Here is a 19,121-nt window from a genome sequence, read left to right on the forward strand (position 1 = left end):
ACACTTATCAGTAGAGGGGAGGGGCAGCTGGGCAGCAGGCTTTGCGCACCATTAAGCCCCAGTGTCCCTACCTGCCCAGCAACTCATTTGCTCCCTTCCCTATCTGCAGGACACTGCCCCTCCAAACCCCTGGGGCATATTCACAGAAGGACCTCTTTAGACAGCTGAGCAGGCACAGGCCTGCTTGTGTGGGCCCTTCATAAGAAAACAGTAAAATAAATAAAAAGTAAGGGAAATTGATCCTTGAACAACATGGCGGGTAGGGGTGCTGACCCCCTACAGAGTCAAAAGTTCACATACAGCCTGGGATGCTGAGGACCCAGGTTCAAAACCCCGAGGCTGCTGGCTGAGTACAGGCTCGTCCAGCTTGAGTGCGGGGTCATTGACTTGAGTGTGGGATCATAGGACCCCATTGTTACTGGTTTAAGCAAGGGATCATTGCCTCGGCTGGAGCCTCCCAGTCAAGGCACATATGAGAAAGCAATCAATGAGTAACTAATATGCCACAACTATGAGTTGATGCTTCTCATCTCCCTTCCTGTCCCTTTCTCTCTCTCAAAACAAAAAATAATAAAAATCACATTCACCTTTTAACTCCCCTAAAACTCAAGTACAGTCAGTCTTTTATATCCTTGGGTTTTAGATCCATGGATCCAAACAATATTTTCAATCTGCAACTAAAAATCCACTGATGCGGAAGGCTAACTATGCTAATAGCTTACTGTTGACTAAAAGCCTAGCTGATAAATATCGATAGTGTTAATATATGAAGTACTATCTTTTTACAATAAAGTAAGCTAGAGAAAAGACAATGTTAAAATCAAAAGAAAGAGGAAATACATTAGCTGTATTTATTGGAAAAAGTCTACATAGAAGTAGATCTTTGCAGTTCAAACCCTTGTTCAAGAGTCAACATATGCCTGACCAGGCGGTGGCGCAGTGGATGGAGCGTCAGACTGGGATGCGGAGGACCCAGGTTCGAGACCCCGAGGTCGCCAGCTTGAGTGAGGGCTCATCTGGTTTGAGCAAAAATTCACCAGCTTGGACCCAAGGTCCTTGGCTCAAGCAAGGGGTTGCTCGGTCCACTGAAGGCCCGTGGTCAGGGCACATATGAGAGGGCAATCAATGAACAACTAAGGTGTCGCAATGCGCAACGAAAAACTGATGATTGATGCTTCTCATCTCTCTGTTCCTGTCTGTTTGTCCCTGTCTATCCCTCACTCTGACTCTCTCTCTGTCTCTGTAAAAAAAAAAAAAAAAGAGTCAACATATTTAGAATGGAAAAGAAATCACAGCAAATTATTAGAGGCTTAGGAGCTGATGCCCCTTCTGACAGAGGTCTCTGGGCAGTTCACTGGAAGTGTTTACCTAGAAATACTTCTTAATTGCCACCTGGCTGCACTCCATCTGGAAGACTAGACCAACAGTCCCTCTCAGTGTACCCCTGACCGGCCGCGGCAGTGTGAGGATGGCAAAGGAAAATGCAAGTTGTTGCTGCCGTCCACCTGCTGAGTCAGCAGCCTGGTGCTGGGACCCTTCAGGTGAGCAGAATCTCAGCTCCCAAGTGATATGGAGGGGCTTCTATTTCCTCCTGTTGGGTTGAAGTGTAGCATATGCACAACAGGCCAGCATACAGCTTGATGAATTTTTATAGTGACCCTCATGTAGCCACAACCCTCATGCAGGTTTTTCCATCATATGAGAGACACCCCTTGAAAACACCTGAAAACCTCAGGAAGGACTTGGCAAGGGTGTGTCCATGGGGATGCCTTTGGGGGCACGCGGCCCCAAACCCCAGCATACACTAACAAAACCCAAGGGAAGCGCTGCCTCTTGAGCCCCTGCCCCAGTGCAGGGTGACTCCCAGTGTGTGCTTCGGCCTGGCCCCTCGAGATTTCCCCCCAAGCCTCAGCCCATTCTCCCACCCTTCCACGGCCTTGCCTGACTTTCCTCCGCCTCTTCTCCCCCACACAGCCGCGAGCAAGAAGTTCCCCACTCCTGCACCCTGCCAGCTGCTTCTCAGCACCCCCCCTCCCAGGGAGGAGTCACAATCCTCCCGTCAAACTTGTCTGGGTCTAGAAACAGGTGTGAAGAGGTGCGACTCATCACACGATTTGGGGGAAAAGAGAACCTTCCAGGTGGGAGGTGGTCAGGGAAGGAGAAAGGGGAAGGGACCAGAGGCAGGCCCACTTGTCCATGAGCCTCGTACAAATTAGCCAGTAGTTCCTCTTCCTCTGGGCATGCGCAGTGCCTCACTGGGAGCCACTTGTCTTCTGGGCCAACCTGTGTGCCCCTACATCTGGGTCCTGACCAAGTGCATGGAGCCCTGGAGTTGGAGTCCCACAGACAGGGCGGCCGCCAGCCATGGACAAGGAGCTGGAGGGTGAGAACCCAGCTGTACTCAGCTCAGCAGCTCTAGGGAACACCCCACCCTGCCCTCACTTCCTCAGTGTGTGTGTGTGTGTGTGTGTGTGTCTGTGTGTGCACGCACGCGTGCCTGTACAGTGGGGGTTGGGAGCAGCACAAACCACAGAGGAAATGGGGAGAGTCAGCAGCTTCTGCCGGAAGGAGTGGAGGCTGCGGAGGGGAGAGAAGGGAAAGGAAGAAAAGGAGGAGCTTCCTGTCTGGGAAGGTCCCCTAAGAGGCCTTCCTCTGAGCCCCCATGGGGCCTAGATCCCAGAGCTGGTACCCGTCCCCATCCCCATCCCTGGGGTCCCTAAAAGGAGGGATGGGAACTGACACATTGAGAATTGGCTATGCGCTGGCCATTTGATTCTCTCAACAATCCTGTGATGAGGCCCAGTGAGGAAACTGAGGCACAGAGCAATGCAATGACATGCCAAGGTCACTAGTAAAGGGGCACGAAGGGAAGAATCTAATTCAACCTGCGAGCACCAAACCTGGGTCCTTCTCCTGCACCCTAAGGCTTGGGTGGCGGCAGAGGCCACCGTGGTGGGGTCTCCTCCCTGCCTACAAGTTAGTGTGTGATGACTCTTACATTAGACAGTTTGCTAAGGACCCCACTGAGTCCCAGGAGAGAGAAAGAAAAGACCACCGAGGCAGGCCCAGGACAGCCCCATCCAGGTCCCACATTTTGTGTGTCACTGAACACTTGTCGGTGTCCAGGGAGGGGCCCCAGGAAGGGACATTTGTTTGTCCATTTGCTCCAGAGCATCAGCTTCCTGGAGCAGGCCCGAGGCCCTAGGGAGCCCTTCTGTAGCCCTGTTTTCTCAAAACCCAACCTGCTGCTCTGCCCAGGCCTCGCTGGGCATCAGCTGTGCAGGCCAGCTGGAACCCGACCCCTGGCACCGGGCCTGGTCTCCATGGCAGCTGCGGCTTTATTACAGGGGCCTCCACCCAGCTTGGCGGACTTTCGACTTGAAGCAGGGAGGAAGGAAACCAAGAAGGCAGTCCTGGGAGCAGGGAGCCCAGGGGTGCAGCCCGAGGCCCCGAAATGGTAAGCGAGGGTCTTTGTCACCTGCTGGGCTGGCAGGACTGGAAGGCGGGGCGGCGTGTCCGTGGAGTCCCTCCCTGACTGTGTTCCTCTGTCTGCTGCAGGCCAAGTTTCTTTCCCAGGACCAAATTAACGGTAGGTTGGGTTTGCTCTTTAATTAGCAACTCATAGCATAATATGGGTCTCAAGCAATTTGCTCCGCTCAGTTTTTGTTGGTGAGAAAAGGGTGCTGGGTGGGGGAGGCTTGGGCCCCCCCATGGGGTAAAGGCCACTGCTACAGGCAAGGGGCTGTTCCGGGAAGGAGGGCGGAAGGCTCACGGGTGGAAATGTTGGTGTTACATCTGTCGGTGTGATTACAAGGGGGGTGGGGATAGGAGAGAGCGCTTGCTTGATTTTCCTCCAGAAACTGAGAGTTGGATATGGGAGGGTGGGGGAAAGGGGCGGAGAGAGAGACACAGGTAACTGGCTAGGGCGGAGGGCGCAGCAAGAGAAGGGGGCTTTGTACTTGGCTGCGGCGGAGGAAGAACCCAGGTCTGCACTCTCTCAGGCAGGACGCTTCTACTCTCGGGGCCTCAGTTGCCCCGTCTGTAAGGTGGGAGGTCTGTGAGGTCCTCTCTACCCTAATGCTAAGCCCAGTTTTGATATTAGGAGTACTTGTCTCCAAGTCCCCCCGCCTGCTGGGTCCCAAGTCCACTTCAGTTTCGCGCATGCCTAGTTCTGTTTCCACAAGGCCAAAGGGAACTGTGGGGTCACACAGAACTCAGGGGCACAGACCCGGACTAGGGGAGGCACAGCATAGCCCAGTAGGGCCCTGCGGGCTCTGGGGGTGGGCTTAGGGTTACCTGGGAAGGAGCTCCAGAATTCTGGCTACCCAGAGCTTGGTCTAGAAGGAACAGTGGGTTGGTGGGTTGCAGGCTCCAGGTGGGCAACTCCCCATAGACCCCTTGATATTCTCAGCCCAAAAGGAGGGCCAGAGCCAGGAGTTTTAAAGCAGAGGCCCAGGGCAGGGGCCTGGCATGCCCAGGTCTCAAAGCAAGACTGTAGAGTCTAGTGGTCAGCCTCCATGTCCCTCCACCCACATCTGGTTCTAAGGCTCACTGATGCTCGTTCTGGGGCCTCTGAAGCTCCCAAAAGAAAGAAGGCAAACTTCCCTTTGTATCCCCAGGTCTGACATCAAGAAAATGACCATGAATGTTTAGTGAATGAATGACAGGCTGAACAGGGGTGGCCTGCTGGAATAAGAACAGGAGCTTTGGAGGTTGCAGACCTGGGGTTCTAGTGCCTCTGAGCCTCAGTTTTCTCACCTGCGCAGTGGGAATAATGACACTATCTCCCCAGGCTGCTGTGAGCCAGGGACAGAGAGAATAATGTCAGTCATGCACCTGACGCCGGACCTGGTGCCACCTGGGTGTTAACCAGATGTGTGCTGGGCCAGTTTGCTCTAACTAGCATGAGCTGGCTGGCACCATTTTAGAAAGTTTGCAAGCTGATTGTTAAAATTGGCCACTATTAAATAGCGTAAGATCAAACAATGTTCCAACCCCTGCATTTGTATAAAAAAAAATTTAAAAGATGGCCCTATTGTAATCTGTAGTGCTAAAAATTTGGAAGAGTTTAATGGATTTAATTTGTACAAGGGTAAGAAATAGTAGTTTAATAGTAGATCACTTATCAGATTGAATAATAACACATTATTGAAAAGAAGTTGCATCATTGACATGCAACCTCACCTGTCAAATCAGTCCCCATGCCCACCCTCTAAGCAGAGGCTCTATCTGGGGAGCTTTTGATCAAGTCTGATGGTGGTCCCCTCCCAGGTCTTGAATCAGAATCTCTGTGGGAGGGGCCAGGGGTCTTCCCTAGCTGCCAGCTGGTCTCATTGTTTCTCCAGAGCTGGAAGTTGGGCAAAGAGGGGAAGGTGGGTCCCCTGCTCCACTGCTGTGAGACTGTGACCCTAGAGACCCTTAGTTCCTGTGGCCATTTCATCTCCAACAAGGGAAAAAGGGTTCAAAGAGAGCTTCAAGCCAGATCTAGTCAGAGCCCATAGGAACATCCTGGCAGCATCCCTTAAAGTCTTTAAGAACAGGACCAGGACCTGTGTCAGAGGGCAGCTTGAGACTTTGGCAGCCTGGAGGCAGGGGTCTGGAGCAGTGGACTCAGAAGTGCCCATAATTGTAATAATAATTGTCACCACATGTGAGAGCGACTGTTTGCCTGGCCTTCCCAGGGGAGGTTTCTGGTCCTCTCAGTAACCAGAGGCATTATTATCCCCCGTTATATTACCCCACATAAGTTGTCTTTGCAAAGGTCCCTGGTGTCTGGATGCCATGCTGTGGGCTCCTGGTCTCCCTGGACTGGCCCTAGAGGGCAGGGGAGCCTCCCTGTGGTCTGAGTCCATTGTAGGAGAGTAGAAAAGGGGGAGCAGAGGAAGGTAAAGGAAGGGAGGAGGAAGGGGGCAGGAGGAAGGCGAGTCAGAAGAGGCAGAGGATAGGGTTGCCAGAAAAAGAACAGAACACTCAGTTTAAAATTTTTTTCTTAATTGAGAAGTGGGGAGGTAGAGAGACAGACTCCTGCATGCACCTTGACCAGGATCCACCCGGCAAGCCCTCTATGGGGTGCTGCTCTGCCCATCTGGAGCCATTGCTCTGTTGCTCAGCAACCAAGCTATTTTAGCCCCTGAGGCGAGGCCATGGAGCCATCCTCAGCACCTGGGGCCAACTTGCTCCAACTAAGCCATGGCTGTGGGAGAGGAAGAGAGAGATAGAGAGGAGAGGGGGAGGGGTAGAGAAGCAGATGGTCGCTTCTCCTGTGTGCCCTGACTGGGAATCGAACCTTGGATATCCACACACTAGGCTGCTGCTCTACAACTGAGCCACTGGCCAGGGCCACTCAGTTAAACTTGAATGTCAGATAAACAACAAAAACTTTTTAGTATAGGTATATCTCATGCAAAAATTTGGGATTTACTTATACTAAAAATGTGTTCATTGTTTATTGTAAATTAAAATGAATGTGGGAGTCCTGTATTTTTATTTGTGATGGGAAGAGGGACAGAGGGAGTGGGCACAAAGAGGGGGAGGGAAGAGAAAGGGGGAGGATGGATATAGAGGGCAAGGGGTAGAGGGTGAAGGATTGCCCCTGATTCTCCCTTCTGGGCTGTGCACAGAGTACAAGGAATGCTTCTCCCTGTATGACAAGCAGCAGCGAGGGAAGATAAAAGCCACTGACCTCATGGTGGTGATGAGGTGCCTGGGGGCCAGCCCGACCCCTGGAGAGGTGCAGCGGCACCTGCAGACTCATAAGATAGGTGAGTGGGCTGGGCCAGGGCTGCTGGGTGGGCCCTGAGCCCTGCAGCTGCAGTCCTCGGGAGGGGCCCAGTAGGTGGGTGCAGATGGTGGAGGTGTGGACAGCAGAGGTCACCCACTGAGAACTGTGGAGACACTGGCCAGGCAGGCTGTGCATCGCACAGGCTTCCCTGAACCCTCACAGCCTCTGGTGACCCCTTCATCTGACCGAGGATCCTGGGATCTAAGCTGCCCAATAAGGTTATCACAGCTCTGCAGTCAAGGCAGTGCTAACAGTGATCCAAAATTGCTTTGACAGAACAATTTCCTTTTATTCAGTATTCACCAGGTGCTTAGCTCAAACAATCCTGTGAAAAAGGCACTGGCTTACAGGTAAAGATCAAGGTTCAGAGCCATTGGGTCACTCGTCCAAGTGCTTAAGCCAGTGGTGGAATCAGAGTTGGAATCCAGTTCTTCTGATTTCTAAAAACCATGCAATATGAGGTGAAACAAAAAGGTGGAAGAAAACCCAGCCAAACATCGCATCGCCCAGTGGTTCTCCCTGGATTATGAATGATTTTCTTTCCCTTTATTATTATTTCCTGTATTTTTGATAATGGGAGCATATAGGACTTTTATAACCAGAAACAAGTTGGGTGGTTTTTTTTTGTATTTTTCTGAAGTTGGAAACGGGGAGGCAGTCAGACAGACTCCCGCATGCGCCCGACCGGGATCCACCCGGCATGCCCACCAGGGGGCGATACTCTGCCCATCTGGGGCGTCGCTCTGCCGCAACCAGAGCCATTCTAGCACCTGAGGCAGAGGCCACAGAGCCATCCTCAGTTCCTGGGCCAACCTTGCTCCAATGGAGCCTTGGCTGCGGGAGGGGAAGAGAGAGACAGAGAGGAAGGAAAATGGGAGGGGTGGAGTGGAGAAGCAGATGGGCGCCCCTCCTGTGTGCCCTGGCCGGGAATCGAACCCGGGACTTCTGCACGCCAGGCTGACGCTCTACCACTGAGCCAACCAGCCAGGGCCAAAACAAGTTGGTTTTTAAAAAGAAAACAAGTGGTGTGTCGAAGGCTGGGTGGCGGTTTGCCTTGGTAGCTGGACACTGAGGAAGGCATGACTGGCCCAGAGAAAGGGGGTGGCCTGGAAAGACCACTTGCCCTGGAGCCCGTCTGGACCTCAGGTTCCTCGTCTCTCAGGTGGGTTCCCGCCATCTGCTGGGGTCCCTGGAGACCCTCTCAGACTGTGACAGCAGCAGCCCCGGGAGCCTGCCCAAGGGCGCCAGGCTGTGCCCAAGGCCGGCCGCAGAAGGCTGGGAGCCCAGTGATGCAGCACTCGGTGACTGAGACCCCGTTTCTACCTCCAAGGAGTAGTGGTTTCCTTTGGTTTCTGTCTCCTCCAAACAGGAAGCTGTGGTCAGGGAAGCTCCAATTTCCTGCAGATGGAGTCTGGCCAAGGCCCCGAGGCAGGCTCAGAGGATGGCAGTGAGGGGAAAGGCGAGCAGCCAGCCTGGGCGGGACTGGAGCTTGAGGCCCTAGGCAGGGTCACCTGTCCATCTTTGTGCACATGCAGTGGTGGCCACTAACCAGGGGTGGACATGTAGAGAGAAGCAGCTGAGAGAAGCACCCAGAAGGGAGCAGAGGAGGTGGTGCTCCATCCTGATCCTGCCACTGCTCTGTGAGGTGATTACCCATTCAGAGCTTCTGTCTCCTTTAGTGGGCAAAACGGGATGACAACAACCACAGTCCCTGAGGGATGCTGGGAGGATTAAATGAGGCCTATCTATGGTGGGAACTCAGTAGAAGGGGCTGAATCCTCTTCATCACGACCACTGCCGCCATCACGGTACTTCCTGAATTAGGTGGCCCTTGAGCTGGCCACAAAGGCTTGAGTGGGAGGAGAGCTGGCTTCCCCAGTGCAAGCCTTTCGCTCCCTGCTCACTCTGCTGTGTTTGGGTGTTTCCTAGACAGAAATGGAGAGCTGGATTTCTCCACCTTCCTGACTATTATGCACATGCAAATAAAACAAGAGGACCCAAAGAAAGAGATTCTTTTGGCCATGTTGATGACGGACAAGGAGAAGAAAGGCTACATTATGGCATCCGAGCTGCGGTCAAAACTCACGAAACTGGGGGAGAAGCTCACCCACAAGGAAGGTAATGGCCTGGTTCCCTCTCCCCCAACAGCGGGGGAGGGTTAGGGAGTGGGGGGGAGGACACTAAAGCTCAGTCCATGTCACCATGGATTGTACAGGCATTGCATTTCATGCATGCCCCAGAAGGCTGCAACTAGATGCCCGGGTAGGTGAGGCTGAGGACTGGAGCCCAGGGGAAGAGCCAGGGGACCGAGGATTACAGGGAGAAGTCCAACCGGGCCAAGGGCCGGCCTGTGGAAAATTAGCTAGGATCTACCAGGGCCTTACCCTGAGCTTAAGCTTTCACTGTGGTCTTTATTTAGAGTTGTGACAGCCCGAGGAGCACTAGTGCCCTTTATTGAGTGGTTTGCAGCGGCCCAGTGGGGAGTTGCACGTAGACCTGTTCGACACTCATTAGTCCCCCACGCCCAACTGTCTGTCTTCTGATGTTGCTGCTGATCCAGGTTTGCAAACTGAGATGCAGCTTTACTCCCTCTCCTCATAACCCAGCCAGCTCGACCAGCTCTTCCAGAGGGTGGTCTGTGGTCGCCTTTGCTGGGCTCTAGGAGGCGCTTGCCTCATACGTCCAGCAATCCAGCATGCCTTCCTGCCTCAGAGTGGGACAAGGGGCTGGGTCTTCAGGGAAAGCCCTTCGCATGTGGTCAAGGGTGACCCCAATGCTGAGTCTTGTGCCAACGTTCTTCCGGTCTGCCTGGCCAGTGCCTCAGTCCTGCCACAGCAGCCATTTTGTCACCACCAGCGTCCACACCCACCAGACCCAGAGGCCCGGATTTCTACTCAGGCTGCTGGGCTTGCTGGTGGTTGTGATGGGAGGGTTCAGCTAGGACACGGTAGAGGAAAAGAGGCTTCAATAACATCAGGCCTGTAGTCTTTGGTTAAATCACAACAAACCAATGGAGGTTGTGTTTGGAATTAGATTTGAATCCTGGTTTCTTAATCTCTCTCACTCTTCTCAGCATCCTTGTTGGAAAATGAGGTTACAATAGACAATCCCTCTAGTCCCTCCAAGAGCTAATATTCTATAAGGCAGACTGCTTAGATTGTATCTGCAGTCACAAAGGCGCAGCACAAAGCATTTAAAAATAGTGCTACAGAAGGCAGATCCAGCCCTCCCCAGCCCCCCCCCCCCCCAGGCTGCCAGCTATCACAATCTCATCTCTTATTGTGGCTGTTTTAATGTGAACAGGGCCAGGCTCTGAAGCTTGGCCAGCTGGGGCCTTAATTCTTCTTTTTTAAAGATTTTATTTATTGATTTTAGAGAAAGGGGAGAGAGAGAAAAGGGGGGAGGAGTGGGAAGCATCAACCTGTAGTACCTCGCATGTGCCTTGACCAGGCAAGCCTGAAGTTTTGAATCAGCAACTTCAGCATTCCAGGTCAACACTTTATCCTCTGTGTCACCACAGGTCAGGCTGGGGCCTTAGTTCTTTTTTTTTTTTTTTTCAGAGGAGGGAAGATAGTGAGACAGACTCTCGCATGTGCCCTGATAGGGATCCACCCGGTAACCCTATTTGGGGCTGATGCTTGAATCAACTGAGCTATTTTTAGCACCTGAGGCTGACATTTGGACCAACCAAGTTATCCTTATGGTGAGGCCTTAATTCTTATGGTTCATGATCTCTGTATCTCACGGGCCCCAAACGCATCCACATTTCTCTTTTGTTTAACCAGTCAAGAAACATTTCAAAGAAAATGTCAGTGTGTTCCCAACAAGCTAGGAGACCGATTTCCCTTCCTTTGGCTGGAGGAGGCAGGAAGGATGATCCTTTACTCTGGGTGACTGAAAGAATATCTTCAATTTTATTAAGAAGCATCCTTGGAGCAGCTGGAGAAGGCAGTCAGAGAGGACTCCCTTCTAAGGCCTGGGACAGGCTGACTTCAGCACCCTGGCTCTTTCTGGATTCAGAGTGAACCAGCACACTACCCAGCAGGCAGACCCTAGCACCTGGCTATCAGGTGGGGCCCCATTTCTGGACAGGAAGAGGCTCAGTGGTTGGTGCGGCACTGGTGTTGGACCTGTCCACTGGGATGGTTTGAACCAAGTGGCTGGTGGGCAGAAGCTTCTCCATGAAGATAATTTAGTCTCCTTCACATTCTAAACATATGCAGTACTTCTATCAGCTCAGGCACAGAGCACAGTAATTATATTTTAGTGGAATATAATTCCTGGTTAAGCAGGGAATCACAGGGTATTTTCCAATTGTCCAGAAATACGTGTTGGGGACATCTAGGGCCCAGGAAGGGGACAAAGGGCAGTGAGATGGTTTTTGCAAGAGGGTCAGGATTTTTCAAAGAGCCAGAGGTAGGTTGGCCCCAAGAGGCCACTGTGGAAAAATGTAAGCTGAAATGGCCCTTCTTGCCAAGATCTGGGACAAGCTAGTATTTTGTGCAAGGAATCCAGAACCAGAAGGAACAAGTAAATGAAGTGATTTTGGGGGGGGGGAGCAATGTCATAGACAACAATGGCAGTTTTGTACCCTTTCAGCTTTAGACACAGTTGAATTTATTCTCTCGTCCTGTCCCCAGCCCCCCAAAACACAAACTTTTTAAAAAAGGGGTGATGGTGGCAGACACCACTGGTTACCACGTCCTCTCCTGGGTGGGGCAGGCCACTTTGGAAGGGAAGGCAGGCAGACCAGGGCCAGGTGGCCCAGGATACAGCTGCTGCCGGGGATGCCTGTTTAGCTGGGAGAATGGGAGGGTAGGCTGTGAAGGTAAAACCCAGGCCAAAGGTTTCTGGAAATATAGATACAGGAAATAAAGGCCATTTTCTTAAAAAGAAAAAAACCACAAGGCGGGTTCAGCAACTGAAACCTCACTAGCCCCTGCAGAAAACCGGTGAACTCAGAATCGTATCAGTGGTTCCTAAGGGCTATGAGGTGGGTTGTCCTATTCTGTTTGCTGGCTTATTTCCTGATCTATGTGAACAGTGAACTGGACACACAGGGAAGACCTTTGGGGAGCCCCAGTCCCCAGAAACCTGATGTCCTATATAACATAGCAGTAAAACTGAACTGAAAAATTAATGTGATTTATTGCAGTGGATGAGCTTTTCAGGGAAGCAAATATCGAACCAAATGGCAAAGTAAAGTATGATGAATTTATCCACAAGATCGCCATTCCCGTGCGGGACTACTGAAGAGAAGGCAGCAGAGCCTCCCGGGCCTGGAAGATCAGATGAATGAATTTTTAAAAGGTGTTCCTTTCAGTCTAGGGAGACGGCACAGCATCAAGATGACATTACCTGACCATAGCAGAGGATAACTTAGCGATGAAAATAAATGAATTCGACTATGGTATTAGCATGCCTTTAATAAGAGATTTTAATTTTAAAAACTGCCAGTAGTCCAGCCCTTTGCAGCATGGAAGGGAGCCCATGGTTTGGAGTTGGGCCTGGGTTCCAATCCTGACTCTGCCCTTTCCCAGCCGCCTGACTCTGGGCAAATCATTTCACCCCTCAAAGCCTCAGGATCTTTGTTAAGTTAGATTCCTATTTCTTACCTCATGGAGCCTGTTGAAGATGGTCTGAGTTAATGACTTGAAAATGTCTTTGCCAACTTTGAGCACTGTGCAACTCTGAGTTACCATGGTAGTGCTGCTCCTAAGGGCAATCAACCAAAAGACTGGATTCTATATTTGGATGCTGGAACCATCCTCCACATTCCCAAGACAAAGCCAGTGCTAGCGGAGGAAGAGCAACAAGCAGAGCTAAAACAAAAACTAGAGCACCACAGGACCACTTACAAATTCTCATCCCCATCTCCACACACAGTGGCATGATTCAGGATATTCATTCCTAGACACAGAGCATAGCGGGAGACATGCACTGCAAAACAAGGCAGGCTCAGCTGCACAGTGGGAAGTGATCTACTGCACAGCCCCCACCAAGGAGACCGAAGGAAAGCAGATGTGGCACAGGTCTTGCAGAGCTTGGGAGGCCCTCTCTGATGACCCTGTCAGAATGTCCAGCTCACTCTTGGCTTGTTATCAGAGGTTCATGAGACTAGAATGGGTCTGCTCAAGTAAGTCCAGCTGATCACGGCTTCAAGCCATTTCCCCATGACTCATGGAAAGGAACAAGGGGAGGTAACAGGCTGTGGCCATGATACAGCAAGAGCTCTGGGACACAGCAGTCAGGGTACTGGCCCCATCGGAGCAATTCCAGGCCAAGCAGCTGAGTTATGTAGCCAGGAGGTGCCAGGCTGGCGCTGCCTGTGTGATCATCAAATTTGTGGATCCACTGGTAGTGTCAGAACTGCCCTTAAAAGGGTTGGAGTCACACTGGCATGTTGGAGGCTGGGAGACAGGGCAGAGCTCTAAGTACAGAGATTTTCGTCCTTATATGTATCAAAATTGGGCCCTCTGGGCTGTGGCTTTGTCTAATGGTGCTCAGTGGCTCAAGCAAAAGAAAACCAAACTGAGGGAGGTATGTCTTTTGGGAGGTGGTACTATACACAAATCTAAGAGCCAAGCACCAGGGAAACTGGGGGGACAAAGCAGTCAGTCTCAGTGCGACTATCTCACAACGCTGCGAGGCTGCAGACCAAGCTGAGGTCCTGAGAAAGATGATCTTTCATTTTCCCAACAATGTAATTGCCAATGGGAGTAGAAATTCCTAGGAGCTGTAGAGAAGGGTTTCGTGGAGGACAGGCAGTAAAGGGCCCAACCAACCACATGAACTTGTGAGCAGAAATTCACACTGTGGAGGGGCAGAACCTGGCTGAGGGCTCTGATGCTGTATGGTTTGGCAGGAGGACCGCTCCCACGACCCACGGAGAGGCCAGAGCCAATGAGGGGCCCAGGCACTTAAACTTCATTACCATCAAGGTCCATTCCTTCGAGGGCTGGTTAGATGTTGGCACCCCGTGGAGAAATGCTTTATCTCACTTTCAGGCAAGGTTCAAAGGTCCTAGCCCATCTCTTTTTAATTCATCATGGATGTTAGGAAGCAAATCCCGCATAGCCTATGTGAAATAACCAAGGATTAGACAGTATATACCTCTGAGTAAGGTGGGACATGGCAAAGAAGGCCTGGGTTGTATTAACTGAGGGTACCTTCCCTTAAAGCAGGCGTCCCAAAACAACGGCCCGCGGGCCGCATGTGGCCCCCTGAGGCCATTTATCCGGCCCCCCGCTGCACTCCCGGAAGGGGCACCTCTTTCATTGGTGGCGAGAGGAGCACTGTATGTGGCGGCCCTCCAATGGTCTGAGGGACAGTGAACTGGCCCCCTGTGTAAAAAGTCTGGGGACCTCTGCCTTAAAGCCTTTATGTCTTTATCACTGAATGGCCCCAGTATGGTTTTTTTTAATTTTAGAGAAAGTGACTTTAGAGAGAGAGGAAGAGTGAGAAAGGAACATCAATCTACCCCTCTATGTGCCCTGACTGGGGATTGAACCGGCAACCTGTGCTTCAGAACGATGCTCTAACCAACCAAGCGATCAGGCCAGGACCCTGGTGGGGTTTTTTATAAAAAAACTTTTATTAATTTCACTCACCTAACTGGAGTCTAAAGTATAGCTTGCTAAAAACACATTATGTGCCTGGAGTGGTCCTGAGAACGTGGGGCTCCTCTCCACTGACTCAGTGTCCCTAACTAAGGGTGTCCACTGACTAGAATTCTAAAATCCTGTGAGGTGTCTGATTTAAACCTCTATCCCAGGAAAGGCTTTTCCATCACCCCATGTTCAGGCATTATGCTCATTCCTGAAATTCCAGCTGGTTTACCCAGCACCTAGTATTGTTTACAAAAAAGGCGACTCTGCTCATAGCTCTCAAAAATTGCAGATTATTAAACAGATTTAAAACTAAACAGATGCTGTGGTTCATTACAAAGCTAGTCATATTTCAACAAGAAAGGGGAAGGATGGCTGTACATTCATTACTTACCTCAAAGCATGTTGCAAAAGAATTACTTGTCATGCTTTGAAATCTCTGGATGAAAGGTGCTTTGGAAGCACAAAGCGTATCGCTTTTCTCATAGCGACTGTCCCCTTGTATACCCAGCAGTGTAGTTTACAGAAGACAAATTAACTGAAGGCTTTTCTTTTATTACATCTAAAGAGCTCTACATAAACAGGTAACATTCAATAGGTAAACAATTTTTTTCCAATGCATGTAATAAATATCTTCACTTGGTACTTTTATACAAACTGACATTGGTCTACTATACACTTTTAAAAGCCATTTTACTGGTTTGGCATGCGGTATGGAAATTCTAAGAGAGAAAGTCTTAAGGCAATGAATCACAGATTTAAGTTTATGGAATTTATGGTAACTTTTATATCTGTTTATATACATTTTCCCCTTTGTTAATTAAACAATTAACAGCAGCACACTCTGGGACCATCAGCTATTCTCCCTCCCGCTTTCTGAAATCGAAGCTTTGTGGTTTGTTTTTTTAAGTTAAAAAACAAAAACAAAAACAGAATTCAACATATATTGATAAAAAAAACTTACTAAAATAATTTCAAATGTGCTCTAAAGTCCTGAAGTGTTTTATAGATTGAAAACTGGAACTGTTTAAAAAGAATGTTCCTTCAACAATTAGAAATTAAAATAGGGATATATTTTCATTCCGTTTCAGACATTTGACTCAAAGAAAAATCTACCAAGATATCACATTCTTCAGAAGCTTAAGTGACTATTTCCTAAGTTGATAATGATACAGAATTGTGATGTCTAAATTAATATAGTAGAAAAACTTTAATGTTCAAAATAAATTAGTCAACCAAGTGTGGCATGGTTAAAGGTCAGATTGTTTGAAAAAGATGTGTCCAATAATGCCCACAAAATAACTAAAAGCCACTTCAACCCTGCTAGTCAAATAGCTATTTTAGCAAACCTGTGTGATACACACACAGTACTGTACAGAAACACAGACATACGCACACCAATTATGAGAGGCCAAGGCAAGAGGGATGGCGACAACCTGCCTGAAGAGTCTGAGAATCACTGTCCACAAACAGCATGTCACTGTTGTCACGGGGGAGGGGGGGACCTTGGGCTAAGGAATAAAGAGATAAAACGACTATGTGCTTCCAAAAAAACTTAGAAGATAAAGATGCAGTGCACGACTACTAATCATTACTACAGATCATGAAAGTCTAATAATATTGGCCATGAGAACAACAGAATAATGGCTACTACTAATGCCAACATTCTGAAAAGTCAACAAATAAAGGGAACAAACTCAGAGTAGAATGGACTAAAATAAAGAGACAAATGAATGGTTAGTTTCTCCTGGGGAAATAAGACCAAAGCTACTAGCTAGACATTTGTTTCTCCCTATGACCTATGCTTCCCGTGGGTTGGTAGAATGCAGGACACTGAGGGGAAATTAACCCTCTCTGAAACTGGGCTGAACAAAGTAGAGGGATGGGTTTCCAACTGGATCATTCAAAGGGTTTGTAATTCAGCATCAACACAAAGTTATTGATCAGAATTCTGAGACCACTAACAATGTCAGGAAAAAAACAAAAACCAGAAATTGAAAAGACTATTCATTGTTATCTTAGGTAGTTGAATTAATAGAAATGTTTCCTATTGCAATGTGAAATAAGAAGTTACTCCCCATAATTTAAGTAATTTCTGTCCCAAATTTAGACACAAATTATGATACCACTACATATTAGCCTAGGTTAATATGGCAGTGAGAGTTCTTAAAAGTATTTACTCACCATAACACTAGATTCATTAAAAAAACTGTTTCCTGTTTTAACCAATAAGTCTTTTTTTATTGTGAATTTAGTGACTAACTCAGCCATATGTGTGGAATACACATGCGTCAGGGAAGACTATGGAACTCACTTGTCTGTCTCTCTCACACACACACGCACACACCTGTCTATAAATACATATATACACACACACATATACATATCAACACCAACTTGTTTTTCAAAATTCAAGTCAACAATTTAGTGGCAGAGAGATGCTGTAAGAAACATTATTTTTAGATGCCACATAGCCATGTGAACCATTAATTTTATCATATAACCAAAGATACAGCCATCTTGAAGTCTACCCGGATTATAGTAGGTCATTTTGTTACCACTGTAAGGTTTCAAATGACAATTTTATACACAAAGGTTGTCCTTCATCAACTCTGAGAACGTTAACAATTGTAATACAAAAACCCAGTCTTTTGGAAAACTGGTGATCGTTATTGCCCCTTCTTTATCTTTTGTGTTAAAACCTGCTAAACCTCTCAATCAAGCTAAAAAGAATTTCCCATACTTTCAGTTATTAACTTGAGAATGCAATCCCTTCTCTGATGAAGATTTTGGAACACAGGAGAGCCACTTTTCCTTCCCTCCAACCCTCATCTCCTGGTAAACAGTTCTCAATATATTTACATGTTCCATTATTAATTAGATCAGACTGATCTATGAATTCTGAAAAAGAAATTGACTTTCCTATGTCATGCTCGTCTTTAAAAGATAAAGAAAAAAATTAAACAAGTAAGATAGCTAAGAAAATAAGTACACTCAGAACCATTTACCAGAGAGTAAAATGAGTAAGAATCAAGCTCATTTGGAATTCCAGCTGTTGATCAGATAGCAGATCTCTACAGACTGACATGTGTGGTACACTGTATTTTCTGAACAGAATATACTTTTAGGATAATTGACTTTCTTCTTCTTTTTTGAGGTGATGTAACCTTACCTCAGTCAGCTGCACAAGGCACCCAACAGGGCTTCCTAAGCTATTTTTACTTCCTACTTTGGTATGAAGATCTTACATGAAAACTTGTTACCCTGTGGCTAAAAAAGCAGGTGTTCACAGACTTGGTTTAAGTACTTAATACTGGCAATCCAGATTTAGAATAAAGAACTAGACTAAAGTGTATTATTCACAGGTCTGCTAAGCCTACTCCTTACCCAGACAGCTTTACTCCAATCTCTAGAAACATATTCTCAGGGTATCTAGCAAATAAGAGAATCTGTGATGGAATAAGGTAAAACATGCAATTGGGATAGGCAATAAAGATGCTCCTACATGAGTTCAAGACCTTCAAAGCACTTTGAAAAAAGCAGGCAACTGTTATCAACTGAATGCAAACTTGGGAGAAGGAACAGTAACGACGAAAGAATACAGACACACACACCGAACACACACACCCACGAGCTATGTCCTGAAAATACACAGGGAATGCAGTGGGATAGATGAGATTTATAACTTAAGGCTGGATAAAGTATGCACACACACAAACAGAATCCAAGTCTGTCATTTTTAGAAAATGGAAATTAAAACTATCCCCTTAGCCCCTCCCACAACAAAGAAAAGCCCACAATTTAAAACTTCATACATGCAATTCCTTTTCTGTTATTGCAAATAAAATAATGCCATTGAAGTAAAATAAAACCAAAACCATAGGACAAATGGTGAAAAAAATCTTCAGAATCCAGAAAAATTGAACTGAAGGTGGTTTGTGGGTACTTGTTTTTTTGTCTTTTTTTTCCTTTTCTTTCCTTTTTTTTGGTTTATTTTTTTTACAAGTGTTTTATCAGACAGGCAGTCTTAGATTTATATACAAAAGTAAAACTGAAAATATAGTTTTGTTCTCTGTACATTTCTTTTAATTTTTTTTCCCTAAAAAAAGGAAAAAAAACACACGCTTGTGTACTTTTCTAAACAGAATAAGGTAGAACATAGCACAAAGTTCTTTTCTTTCTGCCAAGTCCATTTAATCTGGGGTGTGGATGAGAGCAGCAGAGCCCAGGAAATCAGTCCAATGAAATAATGTCTGGTATGATGCCAAAAATGGACGCTGTGTCCGTGCTGCTCCTGTTTGCGACGGCGTGGCTATGGCTCTCCCTTAGGCTGTTGGAGGACACGAGGCTGCTGTTACTGCCACTACTGCTTCCATTGGTGGTTGGCAGAGAAGTACTGCCTCCTGCACTTAACTGATCGAGAAACATCTGTGAGGAGGTATACGGAAAAAACCGAGACGAGTGTAAGAGGTCTTGATCATCTGAAACTGCTGCGGCTGCAGCGGCCAGGAGGGAGGTGCTGTAATGCTAGGCGGGGAAAGACACGAAGGTCAGTTACACTTATACACCATAAGCTTTCTTCTCAGCAGAACAGTCCTAGCTTTAACATATTCTGAGGATCAGGTGTTTCTGAAATATTTAATGAAACATTTTGCAAAATCAAATGGCCTTATGAGATAACATTATTGATCCTAAGAGACATTTTTGAACCTGAAACATAAAAATGTTTTTAT

At 47.9% G+C, this 19,121-nt stretch overlaps 2 protein-coding genes across 2 annotated transcripts in view; one reads left to right on the top strand and one right to left on the bottom strand.

Moving 5' to 3' along the window:
• Positions 1-3,308: 3,308 nt before the first annotated feature.
• CALML4 (calmodulin like 4) lies at positions 3,309-14,207 on the top strand. Its single transcript, XM_066272879.1, is given in 6 exon segments — positions 3,309-3,387; positions 3,390-3,457; positions 3,559-3,589; positions 6,621-6,761; positions 8,711-8,899; positions 11,937-14,207. Coding segments are annotated over 6 exon segments (591 nt in total). The 5' UTR covers positions 3,309-3,323; the 3' UTR covers positions 12,035-14,207.
• A 715-nt stretch (positions 14,208-14,922) lies between these two features.
• The window catches only part of PIAS1 (protein inhibitor of activated STAT 1), a 144,867-nt gene continuing 140,668 nt past the window's right edge, over positions 14,923-19,121 (bottom strand). The window contains exon 14 of the mRNA XM_066272878.1: positions 14,923-18,915. Coding sequence (XP_066128975.1) covers positions 18,622-18,915 — 294 coding nt within the window. The 3' untranslated portion in view covers positions 14,923-18,621. The remainder of the gene's footprint in view (positions 18,916-19,121) is intronic.

This window comes from Saccopteryx bilineata, chromosome 4, assembly GCF_036850765.1.
Source record: "Saccopteryx bilineata isolate mSacBil1 chromosome 4, mSacBil1_pri_phased_curated, whole genome shotgun sequence".
Taxonomy (NCBI): Eukaryota; Metazoa; Chordata; class Mammalia; order Chiroptera; family Emballonuridae; genus Saccopteryx; species Saccopteryx bilineata.